General features: G+C 39.9%; 1 protein-coding gene across 2 annotated transcripts; it reads left to right on the top strand.

The window, feature by feature from the left end:
• Nucleotides 1–552: 552 nt before the first annotated feature.
• On the top strand, nt 553–14,136 carry si:ch211-51c14.1 (protein kinase C and casein kinase substrate in neurons protein 3). Of its 2 annotated transcripts, none has more exons than XM_054607088.1 (10): nt 553–794; nt 3,205–3,272; nt 7,794–7,950; nt 8,119–8,354; nt 9,147–9,302; nt 9,948–10,123; nt 11,414–11,534; nt 11,673–11,743; nt 11,886–11,965; nt 12,424–14,136. In XM_054607088.1, the coding sequence occupies exons 2-10, from the start codon at nt 3,213–3,215 to the stop codon at nt 12,531–12,533; spliced, it is 1,167 nt and encodes a 388-aa protein (XP_054463063.1). In that variant the 5' UTR covers nt 553–794; nt 3,205–3,212; the 3' UTR covers nt 12,534–14,136. The 2 variants fall into 2 exon arrangements, with proteins under 2 accessions (XP_054463063.1, XP_054463064.1); XM_054607089.1 differs by lacking the exon at nt 553–794 and adding an exon at nt 1,092–1,247.
• Nucleotides 14,137–15,617: the final 1,481 nt, after the last annotated feature.

The raw sequence follows: 15,617 nt of genomic DNA, 5'->3' as shown, positions 1-15,617 counted from the left end.
GCTGTGGAGGCTGGTTTACTGGATTATCCAGAGGGAGTGTTGAGGGGAGGAAGAGGGGAGGAAGAGGGGGAGAGAGATGAGCTCATGGACAGAGTTTCCCTTATCAGGTCATGCTACGTTGTGCTTCTTTGTCAAATAGTAAAACAAAGTTAATAGCACAATTAATATACACACACACACACACACACACACACAGACTTTAGCTGGGTGACTCAGCTATTGTCTGACTCACCTTGACGTACACACACACACACACACACACACACACACAAACATAAACAAACACAAAGAAATGCAATATTGCCTGCTTCATTAAGACAACTCTGAGGGAGGTGAAGTGAGTGAATGAGAGAGAAGAACAGAGACGATCTTCAACAAGTGGTGGAGTACAAAGAACAAGAGTTTCCTGCAGCTGTTTTGGAGAGAGAGGGTAAGAGAGAGAGGGAGGGAGGGAGGGAGGGAGGAGGGAGGGAGGGGGTGTGTGAGGGAGGAGAAGGAGGGAAGAAAAAAAAAAAGAAGCCAACTCATCTGACACAAACAGTGGGCCAAAGAAAAGGGAAGAGCAGCAGCACTGTCCAGAACGAGTGGAAAATCAAAGTTTGAGAAGACGAGGAGAAGTGTAAAGAAGAAGAAGACGGAGAGAGAGAGAGAGAGAGAGAGAGAGAGAGAGAGAGAGAGAGAGAGAAGGAGCCTCAGAGTCTGCACAAAGATTGAACTGGAAAAAAAAGTTTAAAGCTGCCCAACAAAAGAAGAAAAGGGGGTTTGAAGCAGAGAGGGCCCCAACATTCACAGAGGTAAGAAAGTGTGAGCGGTTTGTTGGCCTTCCATAGCTGAAGCTGCATTTCAGAGAGACCTGATGGAGTGATTGAGCTCCTATTTCTGCTCCGTGTGTTCATCTGTTACTATATATTTCCTCTATGCAATGTGTGTGTGTGTGTGTGGTGAGTTATGTGTGACAGATGAAACGGGGACAGGGGGAGGAGTGAGAGTGTGTGCCAGAGTGGGTGCAGGATACAGGGGTGAAAGAGTTGGTTGGTTGGAAACTCCAGATGGGATCTCATAACGCGAATGACCTTCAGTTTCAGTCAGTTGTTAGAGAGATTTAACATGAAAAGTTAGAGTTTTAGGTACTGGGAGGACTGGGTCGCTACTGGACTTTTGAAAACTGGGGCAACACATTTTCTGTCTGACCTGCCAAGAGATTATAAAAAGTCTGGAGGACCCATGGTGGAATTAGATCTGTGCTGGTAGGTGGTGAGTTATACAATATACTCTGTGTTGTACTTATAGGACAGTGAAGTTACATACAAATGTAAGTTTGTGATTCTACAACTGGATTTTAACATTTGTAGCTCAATAAAAGTCAGAAAGTTACGAATATTCCTCACGAATATCAGAGATGACACAGAGAGAGACAAATGGAAGATCCAGTCAGGCTTTTCTAACTTAAATTTGTTTCATTTATATATATATATATATATATATATATTTAGATTGTCAGACATGTTCTATTTACATATTCAGGATATAGAGGCCCATCCCAGCCTTTTGGAGGATGTTTAATTTGATTACAAAGTCTATGACATCATATTTGAAAGGCCTATGGTGCCATCAAATTGATTCCAGTCGATGTGGAGTTGGACAGCACGCTTTCTCTATTACATAGATGGATCATAATGCTAATAAAGGGTATGAAATCATATTTGAGAGGCATGCAAGTAGATTAGAGCTAAGTGACTTGCTTGTATACTAAGAGGGTAGATCTGTTATACAGTTGGGATTAAAGTCACAGGCACTTTGCTTGGGTCATGAGATTGGAGACTACTGAGTAAAACTTGCAGGAATGCACCAAATTATTTTGTATATGAGGGACGGGACAGCAGAGTGTCCCCACCCCCACTCTCCTCTGGAAACTCAGACACAATCACCCCCAAGAGAGGAAGGTAGCATGGGACAGGAAGTCCAGGTCAAGGGTTAAAATGGAGGCGATTCATTATTTTTCTGACCTCCTACAGAACACAGCGTTGTGTAATCTACGAGACCTCTGCTGCAGAGTAACACGACAGTAAACTGAGGAAGATCCAGGCAGGGAGAGGCATTGCATTATGCTCTCACTGGAGCATGTGATGCCCCGTGAACAGCAGGATGTGGAGGGAAATCATTGAATCTAATTGTGCACATAACAGAGCCATGGAGAGAGAGATGGCTGCAGGGAGGAAAAACAGGCAAGACACGAAGGCTGTGTCTGGGTGGAGTTCAGCTTCTGCATTAGGGTTTGAAACACCAGAAGGCAACACTGCTGTGTGCTTAAATATTTAACTGTAAGAGTTTGTTTTTTTGGAAGTGGAACCATACGAGCACAAAGTCATTCAAAGATCAAAGTAGTTCATGTAGATATCTTCATTTTGAGACAAAAACTTGTCAGGCAAAAGTTTTTACTTGTTTCTTTTGTAAGTGATTGTGAAGGACAGGATGTGATGACCTTTACCCCCTTTTTATTTTAAGATATAGGTCATGTTTCAAAGCTGGATTGCTGTGAGAATATACTCCAGGCTCACTGAGGATGTTACGACATGCCTCGATTTACTGTACACATCAACATCCAACAGCAGCTACAGCTCTCTGATGAGTCTCGAGAGCCTCCATTATGTGACCGCTCATTTATCTGAGGGGATATCAGATGCTCTCCTATCCCTCAAATAGAAACAGTGATTCCCAACATGAGATACTTGTACCCCGAGAGGTACTTCTGCAGTTGTAGCCCCTAAATGCAATTCATTTTTCATGAATAATTAAATGGACGTGGTTTCCTAATGGATATGTGGTTCTCCACTGACTCACATATGGAGAGATTTTTGCTGCTGATTTGATTTTGAACTGAATAATGAAACTGTCTAAAATGTAGGTGGGGACGTAATCATGTGAGGATACAGTCTATAATAATAAGAGTCACAAACTGTACATGCACTAACTGAGATCCCTTCAGCTGAAGTGAAATGTTACTTCATGGTCAAGATTGTCACTTGAGAAAGGCTCATTTAATAATATATATACATTATATACATATATCATAGCATTTCATAGTTGATACAAAGCTCCAAAGCCTTCATCACCTACATATGGAAGCTGATTACAGAAATGTGCAGATTAAATAGAAGAGGGGTACAATACCCTGAACTAATCACATGCTCTTTACTCTCTCAGAGAACAAGATGTCGACGCCAACATCAGACGCCAGCATTGAAGATGCCACCAGCCGCAGCTTCTGGATGGTAGGACTGTGTGTATTTTGTGTGCGGCTCTGTCTTTGTCTGAAGAAAAAGACAGATCCAAGAAAGCCCCCCCCCCCCCCCCCCCCTGGTCTCTCAAATCTCGGTGACCTTCCTTTTCAAAGCAGACAAAACTGTTTTGACGTTGAGGCTACGAATCAGTGTGAACAAGGCTGTGCTTATATTTTTAAATGTGAATAGTAACCATTGTACACTCTGAATTGACGTGCTTGGGTTACTGTGCTGCAGGAAGGGTTTTGTGATAGTGCTCAGCTCTTTAGGTGTTCCATAGTCTGTAGGCCGTATAGCACAGGGCTCGTGTCTCTCAATTATTTGATTTTCACTTCTTTCTGGGACATCATTGTTCTGCCATAGCACTGCTGCACGATGTTTCTATTTGTGGGCTTTTCTGCTGGATAAGGAGAAGCAGAAATCTTTTATCTTTCTTTCTGATATTATATGAATTAAAATCTTAAAATAAGTAGTGTAGTAATTAAGAGTGACTTGAAGCAGATGTTCAACGGTGACTTCCTGAAGTCTAGTGAGTTTAAGGTGAGCTGGTAGGTGGATTTTGTTCCCTTCAGATAGATCCAGCTGTTGCAGCTGTTTTCAGTTTGTGCTAAGCTAACTGCCGGCAGCTTCATACCACACAGACATGAGCGTAGTATTGATCTTCTCATCTAACTCTTGCAAGAAAGAAAAGCCTATTTCCCAAACTGTCGAACTAGACCTTTAAAAATAAAATCTTAATTCTGTTGCATGAAATGAAAGTCAAGATAAACCCCATGGACTTTACTTAGAGAACAAAGTAAAGGCCTATATCTTATTGACAGAATAATGTTCATACAAGATGTTTTATTTGAATTAATTTCAAGGTAATAAGTGGCCTGATAAATAAAAAGTTTATGCATACGTCATGTTTTACAAAGAAACAATAAATAACCTAAGTGAAGCTTTAGATCGTTCCATCCACAGCACACTGGACCATTGAGAATTATTCACATGATGAATTACCCTCAGGGTAAAACTAAAATTGTTTACATTTTTATTTAAGCATGAGTCTTGAGAAATATCTGAAACTGTCTTCCTTTTTCCGTTTATGAACTGCTTTGCATTCTGTTTACGAGACACAGTTCTGCTTTGCCACCATGTTTTTAAAGCTGCTAACGCTTCTTGAGTGTGCTCCTGCTTTAACATCGGCTTTGTCCCCCCTTGGCCTTGATGTGATGCCCCACTTTCATCTCTCCCCTCCTGTAATTTTGGCAGCCTCCTGTTGTGTTGGATGTGTTTCCAGGGCAGTTCTCGTCTGTGTCATCCTGCAGTCATGCTCAAGGGCTGTCTGTCATTATACTGCAGACTAAGCCTCTTTTGTTTTGGATTTGCAGAGTCACCACGACTTTAAGATACTTGCAATTATCGTGCATTCTGTAGAATTGTGCTCTACTAATAGACACATGCAGCTGTGGTGCATCTGCCTCGTCCCTGGGCCAATATTACAATATTACTGTCCTCTTTACTCGTAGAGACATTCTGTGATGTTTCTCTCTAAACACGTCCTTTTGCTGTTTTCAGGTACAAAAGAAACAATGAAGGTGTTTTTTTTCTAAATGTTTGACTGGACTGATTAGCCTCGTTATTCTTTGAAGACAAACATTTCTGTCTAAATACAAAAGCTGGCATGAATATAGTTCACTTCTACTATTCTACTTCCAATAATACTGCTGCTATGGACACTACTACTGCTACTACAACTATTACTATTTATATGCTATACTTCCAACTATACTACTGTTAGTACTGCTAGTACTGCTAGTACCTCAATAGGTTTACTGCAACCATAAGCAGCTCGATAACTGCTGACATTACTTCAGCTAGTGGTCCTTTATAGTCTGGATGTGATCGGTTATATTCATGAAATGTGATTTTTTTTTTTTTAATTTGAAAAATGTGGCCATTTTCTTCGATACTGCGTTTTATAGCTCAGATAGATTCTCTAGTAGCGGATTTGCATCTGCCTCAAAGATTGGCCAACTGGGTCTCTGCAGCGTTGCCGTTGGCCTCAAACTGGATTCCTCAGCTGTTTCTGTTTAATTCTCCAACGAGTGAGGAGATTCAGGCAGAAAGAAAGAAAGTAAGAAGAAAGAGAGAGAGAGAGAAACAGTAGGCCACGAATGAAAAGTACTCCGATTGGTTCTGATTAGGGCAAAAGGAAACTAGTGTTTCATTAAAGCATCAAGTCTTCAAGTCGTTGAAGGCTGTTGGTATGAAAATAAATCACTTTTACAGTTGTTGGGGCACAGTTTTCATAAATGCTGTATTCTAACTTCTAAGTATTTTAAAGTATGTGACAACCAGGAAACTGTTGAACATAAACTAGAGTGAAAGGACAGAAGAATGATTTAATAATATTTAAGCCTTTATTAGTCCCACAATGGGGAAATTATTTCTCTGCCTTTAACCCATCCCGGAGGAGCAGTGGGCTGCAATGAAGCGCCCGGGGAGCAACTAAACACCTCAAATACATTTACACAAAACACAAGAAGCAATTGAAAATGTACGAAATGAATATGTGTTATTGAAGTAAGAAATAATAACAATCTTTATACTCTACAGTAGATGTCCTGCATATTGATTTATCTAACTACAGCCACCTGTAGCATCTGTACCTCACAGCTGGGGTTAGAACCATCAACATGTCTTGACAGATAAAGACGAGAAGAAACTGCTTGACCTTTCTGATGCAGCATTTAAATAACAACGAATTAAGAGTCCCATTCGTGGAAGACCTTATCATTCAGTTGAACGAAAAGGTATTTGGTTGAATACTCTGACAAACAATCACAAATCTCTCTGGGAAGCAAAGGCCTGCTTACAATTGAGAGAAAGCAGTTGTTTCTGTTTAGAGTGAAATATCATATTTCAGAGGTATTGCCAAAGAAAAGAAAAAAGAAAAGGGGCTGTGCACTGAGTACCTAATACGTGGATATTAAAAGTATGCAAACAGTGTTAGCATCAATTATAAGATCTCTGTCTTACTTATACATGTTTATTTTATGGTATTTGCAAAAAGCACATGGCCTCTGATGATTCAACACAACATGACAACGTATACGGTGTCCAGGAACTTTCAACCAGCTGTCTAAAAGTGTCAGTGACTAACAGATAGAGTCTGACAGAAAGTGAGAAAAAGAGAGTAGGAGTGAGTGCTGAGTAGGAGTGAGTGCTGAGTAGGAGCTCACGGCGGCTGCCAGGAAAATTGCAGAGAGATTTCCAAATACCACATCCACAAACAACACATTCGCTCCAGATATGTTATTACCCTCAGGGCCTTGCATCTGCTGCCCTGTTGTCCTCCCTCTCCGTCTGCCTTTTTATGGCCAGGCCTCGTCTTCGTGTCCGCTGACCACACCCTGCGCTGCTGCCGACATTAGACTTTACCACAGGAAACCTAATGCCAGTAAAGTGTCACTTGTGGTACGTGGGGCTTGACCTTAGACGGCTGCAGCAGAGTCACAGCTGTGAAAGGAGATGGGGATGCAAGCTAGACCTTGTTATGACTGAGGTGATCCAGACCAATATTGACTGTTGTAACTAAATGAATTATGGCTACATACCATTTAGCTGTGCCGGTTCAAAGATTTGTGCACGCTGGTTAGCAGGCACAGTGACTGGGAGACCTAAATGGAACAGAGCAATTATTAAAGGGATATGTAGACATTTTAGGAAATACACTTATTCACTTTCTTGCTGAGTGTCAGATGAGAAGATCAATATCACTCTCACGTCTGAAGAATAAATCAGTATCTGGATCCAGCAGCCTGTCAGGAGACTGGTATCAATCTTCTCATTTAACTCTTGGCAAGAGAGTGTTTCTTCCTAAAATGTTGAACTATTCCTTTTAATGTTATTAATCACAGAATAACAGACGCACAGTATTTCCTTGAAAGGTTGCTACATAAATAAAAGTTTCATTACTGGAGGGAGCAGTAGTGCTGCTATTAGCCTATAATAAAAAGACTGTGAGTGGCAGTTGTAGATGTAGTAGCAGTAGATGCAGTTATAGTTTTAATATATAAACACTAGTATCACTAATAGAAGTAACAGCAGCAGTAATGGTACTAGCAGCATTAGTGTTAACCCTATAAGTATCAGTAGAAGTACTAGTACTAGTAGTAGCGAGAGAGTCATGCTGAGCTGAACCATTTTAGTGTTGAGTTTAGGTTTCTAAAGTACTTTGTCTAAATCAGTTTATTTTCTACATGCTGTTGCCACTCTGCCAGGAATAAATTGTGAGCAGATGAAAACTTTTGTATTCACTGGCATTGAAATTAAGTAAAAAAGAAAATAAACTAAAATGCATTCGTGAATACTGGAAAAAATATCGTCCACTTTTGGCTTTTTCAACCCCCCAAAAATTCTTATGTTAATGGGTTTTAATATCAGGGTTTAAAACGCTAAGTCCACTTATCCTCTTGTTTATGTTGTGTGAACACTATATCTTCCTCTCTCTTTGTGTCCTGGCAGCCTGGGAACTATCAGCCCACTGTGAAGCGAACAGAAGATGCCTTCCAGGCCTGCAATGACATCGTGGCGTGTTTCCAAGAGAGAGCTCGTGTGGAGAGGCAGTACGCCCAGCAGCTCAGTGAGTGGAGCAACAAGTGGAAGCCAGTAGTGGACTCCAGTAAGTACTGTTAGTTTGGTCTACAGCAGTTTACCACTACTACTACTACCTTTTGGTCATATTTATTCTGGTTCACTTTGATGTTCCATGATAATATTTGCTGGTCATTAGAGCACAAAGAACATTTTAGGTATTTATGTGTCCCTGGTCTTCGTTGTTGTCCCTCAGGTCCTCTGTACGGATCTCTTCTGAAGGCCTGGCAGTGTTTTCTCTCCTCGGCTGACCGGCTGGCCTCCTTACACGCCTCCATCTGTCGCTCCCTGGTGTCGGAGGATGGAGACAGGGTCAGGACCTGGCAGAAGGACACCTTCCACAAGAAGTTGTTTGGAGGCTTCAAGGAGTCCCAGGACACTGAGACAGGATTTACACGCGCTCAGAAGCCCTGGGCCAAACGACTGAAAAAGGTTTTATTTTTGTCTGGGACAACACGTTCCTTAAATAACTTGGCCTGTGGTCTCTTTGAGAAACAATCAGAAACCACAGAGATAAAAAGTATATATTTAATATTGTTTTGTTTTCATGATGGTGCCACCTAGTTTTGCATTATGTCATTTGACTGCAGTACTGACAAAAAACAAATGTGTGTGCAAAGTTGCAGCAGCAGAACCTAATGTCAAAGAGGAAATGACAAATACACACTATACACTATGTATTATACGTTATGTAAACAGCAGTATGTGGAAGAGAAAAACTTAATGCACCTGAATGCTTGGTATCAAATCCTTTTTCTTGATTACTATAAATATTCATTGCTAAATAAGTAATAATGAAATAGTATTAGTAGGTAGGTGCTTTTCTGTGATTTGAGAGCAGCTAAGGACAAGAGGACATCCATCTAAAGCAGAATTACATATTTATATCAAAAAATATACACGAACCATTAGGGAATCAATACTTCGTAAAGTGCACTAAAACAAATGGATACTTGTTCAGTAAATGGCCTCAATTCAAGGTTTATATTTGGACCACTGAGTCCTAATGCACCACAATTTATATTCTAGATATGAGCAAGAGGCTTCTCAAAGCCTTTGATTTCAAAATGATCCTCACAGGTTGAATTGCCCTTTAAAGAACCAGATGATTGTTGGTGTCATGAAAAGTCCATGTCGACTGACACATTTCCTTTGTAAACAATTTGTTCTGCATTTTCCTCAACAATCCTGTATATAATATGATTTGTTCTTATCCATCCACAGTTGGATAAGGCCAGGAGGGCGTACCACAAAGTGAGCCGTAAGGAGCAGGCAGCCAGAGAGCGAGAGGTGCATGCTCAGGGAAACCCAGACGTCGCCATCGACAAACAGAAGAAGATCCAAGAGGAGAGAGAGCTGGTTCAACAGGAGGCTGAGAAGGTAAGCACCATGTTTCATCTCGTTCTCTTTTTCATTGAGTCTGTTGATTGGTCGCCATCTGTTCCGGATTATCGACTGAATTTGTCGTGATTGAAGGCATTCTGTGGAGTTTTTGATCACAAGTTGTGCTATGGAGCAGTGCATTTGTGATAGGTGCTCTAGATGTTTGTATCTCATGCACACACACAAGCTTGCGACGATGCAGCTGTTGTCTGTTTCAGACTATTTCCAACCCAAAAGGCAGAAAAAGGTTTCTGCAAGTCATTGGTTGTATTGCATCAGTTACTCTGCCCAACTGCAAAAACGTCCGTCATTCAACGTATCCATGGTTTTGTAGAAATGTACAATGCCAACACTTTTTCCTGGCGACTAGGCTGGCTCACAGATCGACAATAGTTGGCGTCAAGCAACCTTGAAATGCCAACAAAAGGCAGCGAAGAACAAGAAGAGTTTTGTTAAAATATTAGTTTTCACATTTAGTTGTCAATCTAGTTTTAGTTTAACCTTCGTCTAGGGAATTAGGGTTGGGGTTGGGGTTAGACTTAGGATAGGGTAGGGTAACCTATACCTGTGTGTGAGTGTCTATGAATATGTAAATCCAATGACACCCCTAAGCAGTGTGTGAAAGTGTGTCTAAATGTTCAGGTCCGTGCCCGCTATGAGAAAGTCCTCGAGGAGGTGAACCGCTACGCTCCACGCTACATGGAGGAGATGGAGTCCATCTTTGACCAATCGCAGGACGAGGAGCGAAAGAGGATTGTGTTCCTCAAACAGGCCTTTCTCTCCATCCACAAAAACCTGGACATAACCAACAATGAGAGGTGAACAACTGTGTTTTGCGTGTTGTTTGGGTGTAAGGTCGCTGTTAGGTGCTGTCTCTGCTGATTAGATGAAGATCAATGTGTGTGGAGAAAACAGGTAGCTGTGTCTTTAGAGCTAATTATGTAAAAATCAATTATTTTGCTTGATTTAGCCCTAATCAAAAGCTGTTCAGCTAAATGCTGGCATGACTCGGGGACTCACTTCTACTCTAATAAAGGAAATAACAGCAACGCAAGCAATTCAATTACTTTAGGAGCCACAGGGGGATATAAGGGAGATGATAGAAATTATATACTCTATTAATCTGCTTAATTTTTGGGTCACACTTTACTCAAAATGTTCTGGATATCAGTGCAGAACAAGTAGATTAGGTGCCATTAGACGTTCCAATAAACTTAAGTTACAGTGGAAGCATCAGAGGTTAAATTTAAATGAATACCACCATGTCATACACCCATAAAGTATTCATCCTCCTATATTGCAGTATGTTGTGTTTATATAATGCTCATATAACGATGTAAAGTAAGGCCTTAAGAGAACTACTTCAAGGAAAGCGTCACAATTTTTCTATCCTCGACTAAGAAGCTAATATATTTTAATAAAGGAATAAACATCATAACAATGAATACATTTAAATTGACAGCAGAAATGTGAGGCAAATGTTTTGCAGCTTCTTGAAAAATTTTCAGCATAAGAGAAACACTAATTCTCTCAGTAGGTTTTTAGGGAAGTGTGAACATTCTTTTTTAAAACTATATTAAGCTAATGATGCTGATTGATTATGAAATAATTATAAAATTGCTGAAAATTGCACGTAAAAAAATCTCTTAATATGTAAGTTTAAGATGAAGCCCTTAAAGGTCTTGAATCTGTGTTAAAGCGTACAAGCAGAAATAAATACATTTAAGTGGAATAGTGGAAAGCATTGGAAATATCAGTTTCAAGTTTATGCAAATGCTGGAAGAACTTAAGCTGACATTGAAGAAAAGCAGCTGAAATGTCAGTCGATGTCTGCAATAAAAACAGTTTAAATGGCAAAGTAATAGCAGTTTAATTTCCATTTAAAGAGTAAGAGTAAAATTTCAGCCCCAGAGATAGTTTTTGCACAGTGTCAAATGTCAGCAGTGATAGAAGATAAAATGTCAGTTAAACTATTTTAAATATGTAATGGGTAATAAATATCAGCTCTGTATTGTATATATTGAGTGCAGCTCTGCATTGGTTTGCTTCAGCTTAAGTATTTCTCATCTCATTTTGGGTTCTCTAATTTACTCTCCACCATCATTTAGTGTGAGGGCCGTGTACAACGAGCTCCACAACACACTGATGGCCATCGATGAGCATGAGGACCTTCGCTGGTGGAAAAACACCTACGGGCCCGGCATGCCCACCGACTGGCCTCACTTCGAGGTATTTCACTTTGTGTCCCCTCTCCAACCAATTTAATTACTAAAATAGTTGTTTCAATGTGAAGTTCAATACTTAAATTTCAGTTTTTTGGTCTGAGGTTAAATGTTTAGTAATGATTTTTTATCAAATGTTCTATAGGAATGGATGCCCGAGAAGAAAAACAAAAAAGGGAAGAAAGAAGTCGAAAAGAAAGGAACAATAGAGAGGAGGTCAGTATTTATTATTTATTTAATGAAATTGTATCGTGCACGTTTTGTTTTTAACAATGATCTGATACTGTGTAGCTGATCAGACATCCATCTGTCTCTATGTCACTTCTTTTTGTCTTTCTGTCCCTTTCTCTTCCTCTAGTGTGATTATTGGAGGAGTGAAAGTAAGAGCTATGTATGATTATATTGGCCAGGAGACAGATGAGCTGTCATTTAAAACAGGTAAGCGAACACACGTACCATCATACACAACTTACCGAACTGTACTTGTAAAAACGAGCATGAAGAAGTGTACATTAATGTCTGAAATTATTTTAAATTGGCATACTATCTAATTATATAAAAAAAAATCTGATATATTTTGGTCTAATTCAATTGTCCTTATAGAGGCGCAATGATTAGTTGATTTATCAAGTACTTGATCTGCAGAAAATTTAACGATCAAATTATTTGTTATCTATCATTTATTAGTTTGTGTAACTTTTTTTAAACAATTTTCAGGTCTATGATGATTTATTGAATATCTTTGGGTTTGGACAAGCAATCTGAAGACGATAAATTTAGCACTGCAAACCTTTCTTTGCAATCTTGGAACATTATAAAGACCAAACTTTTACTCGATTAATCTATAAAATAATTGATAGTTGAAATCCTAATATTTCATTTCTGTCTCCCTGCAGGTGAGGAGTTTTTAAAGATAGAGGATGAGGATGATCAGGGCTGGTGTCGGGGGATGAAGGACGACGGGTGTGAGGGGCTTTACCCAGCCAACTATGTCGAGGTGGTGTAGTTAGCGCATCTAGGCTGAAAATGAAAGCCCTTTCTACACCACATGCTTCGTTTCACTGTGGAAATCACAACCTGGTTTAACATAGAAATGTCAGAAACATCAAACCAATGCTGTAAAGAGAAACACCAAGAAGCTGTTAGCCAAAGATCACACTTACAGAGGATATTTTAGCATACAGAGATTTTTAAAAACTATCCAGGTTGTGTGAACTCTTGAAGGATTTTGAGAAATGTTTTAATATATATATACAGTATGCATAGACAACTTGTACTGAAGCCATATAATACACAATGCTTTAATGTAGAAAAAATGCTCTTAAGGTATATAACTAGCCATTTGGTGCTGAAATTGCATTACAGAAGTGCTATTTGCCTTGTGCTGTTTTTATTTCTGTACACCTCAACACATTGCTATTAAAATGCTCACAAAGCCTCTCAACATATGAAGAAAGTAACTCGAATACTGTGATTGTAATTAATCCAAAGCAGCAAAGCACAAGTGGAGTTAGCTTGATAGAGGTAGATAACCACAAAACCTGTATTTCTCTTCTGTTTTTTTAAACAACCAGTTTGACATTTTTAGGAATATGGTTTGCTGTTCAAATAAAAAACACAATGAGATGGGAAGATTGATTTTAGTTTCAGGTACAGGGGAAACTGCTAGCCTAGCAGCATCAACACACATTCCAGAAACTCCAGTGCTTTCTCATTTTGTATCATGTTAACATAAAGTGGCTACAATCAATAAACCAACAACTTATATTATGCCACTTATGTCAGCTTTACAAGCAACCTGATCTAACTCCCAACTCGTCAAACACTTGGCGTCTGATACAAGGCACCCTTTAGCGTCTGTATGAGACACATCAGGATTTCAATGTTAACCCATCATTGTCATTATTAGATGCTCAGAGCAACTCACGTAGTTTGAAGCGCGAGAAAGCACATGAAGGATGCAAATTTGGGGTTGGACAGGTCAAACAAACATGACTTTTACCCAGCAGACCGTTGTTTGTGTCCCCTGTTTAACAATCTTGATTTATTTTACCTTAATTTTGTAAGGTTATTTAAGTAAGCCAGTTAATTAACAAAATACTTATTTTATGTTAAAAAAAATACTTGTTTTTATCCAAAGCACAATCTAGTTGTGTTGTGTAAGTAAACCTTAGTGAGACATTTTAAAAAGAGACTTTTTTTAGAGTCAGAACATGTTGTTATTGGATATTTCAGCCCATTCAGGCAGCTGTTTTACAGCAGTGAAAAAAAAAGACAGCTTTGGAGCTCTGCATACTATGGGGTGACTAAGGCTCAGGAGTAAGAGCGGATTGTCCATTACTTGCAGAGTAATGTTGGTTCAATCCAACATTGCATCTGAAAATTGCTCCTGATAGTCAGACTACTGCCTTGCATGGCATCTTCACCACCATCAAGCTGTGTGAATGAGAGGCAAACTGTAAAGGGTTCTGCCCGCTACGGTAGAAAAGTGCTATGTAAGTGCAGTCCATTTGTCATTTTTTCAATTTCTTTTTGGGGCGAAGCAGGAGTTTCTCTCTGTTTCCAATCTTTGTACTAAGCCGGTCACATTATCTAAAACATCTGACGGCCAGAATAAGCCGGTCACATTATCTAAAAACATCTGACGGCCAGAATGTTCTTATTTTTAGGATAATCTAATCATGTCCCGGACATAAAGCTATCTCTGCACACAAGGTTTAGAGATGAAACTGATATTGCTCTTCTTCATCACCATCTCAGTTTGACGCTAAACATTCATATTTCTTAGCATGTCAGACTGTTCCTTGAATGTAAGTATCGGGGAACAAATAGTTTTCCTGTGTGTCTGTTATCATCTGTTGATACTTTATCATGGAGGGCATCTTTACCAAAGTAAGGACACTGCTGGGTTTGCCTTCCCCTTGTTCTTAACCTTCTTCAGTATCTGTGTATGTGCTATGTGTCTTGTTAAAACCATGCATTTGAATCTGCCTGTCTTTTGAAAATAAAATCTGAAACTGTTACACAAAGAAAACAACTGTTATTGAATATAGGATGGAAAGCATTACGTGTGTGTGTGTGTCAGATTGTTGTAGTATATGTGTGTTTGAGTTTGTGAATCACTATGCGATGAATCACTATGCGATCACTAAACACACACACACACACACACACACACACACACACACACACACACACACACACACACACACACACACACACACACACACACACACACACACACACACACACACACACACACACACACACACACACACACACACACACACACACAAGTCCTCTGGAGTCCTGAAGTCCGGCCCGTGGATGTTATTACAAGTGCAGAGCTGTCAGCTAACAGGTGAGTGAGGCACACTGTTTTGGAGAGCACACAGCACACACACACACACACACACACACACACACACACACACACACACACACACACACACACACACACACACACACACACACACACACAGACAGACACAGTTACACACACACACACACACACACACACACACACACACACACACACACACACACACACACACACACACACACTTTAGGGCCTTTAGTCAAGAGAACTGTGTCCAGGTCAAATGCTGCTCTTTATCTTGATGATGCCACCGCAGAGTCAGATGCAGCCTGACATCATCAGATGGCCATCAGCCAAGCAAACACACACACTCTCACACACTCACACACACTCACATCACTGTTTATGTTTGAGCTAGCCGATAGAAAGAAGTGTGGGGATAAATCCTGGTATATTGTTACAATCTACACAAACATACACACTCAGAGTTTTGCAGTAAATACAAGCAGACAGGAGAATGTATGACAGGCATGTCTGTTTCCACAGGAGAAATGGAAATAATGATGTCACTCTGGAAGGAATTTCCTCACCTGATGATAGATTTCTTGCTTGCAGCAGATGTAGACTGATCTTTGTTCACAAAAGCTCTGACAGCCTTGTCTCTGCTGCCAGCATCATTTCAGTGCTGTGCTGGGAAACTGTCAGAAGATGGAGAATACAAAGTTTACTGAAAACAAATACTTTGATCCAGTAAATAAAAACCACACCTTT

The sequence above is a fragment of the Anoplopoma fimbria genome, chromosome 11 (genome assembly GCF_027596085.1).
Source record: "Anoplopoma fimbria isolate UVic2021 breed Golden Eagle Sablefish chromosome 11, Afim_UVic_2022, whole genome shotgun sequence".
In the NCBI taxonomy this organism is placed as follows: domain Eukaryota; kingdom Metazoa; phylum Chordata; class Actinopteri; order Perciformes; family Anoplopomatidae; genus Anoplopoma; species Anoplopoma fimbria.
Note: the sequence above shows the minus strand (reverse complement) of the source record. Positions and strands in the feature narration are given on the sequence as shown.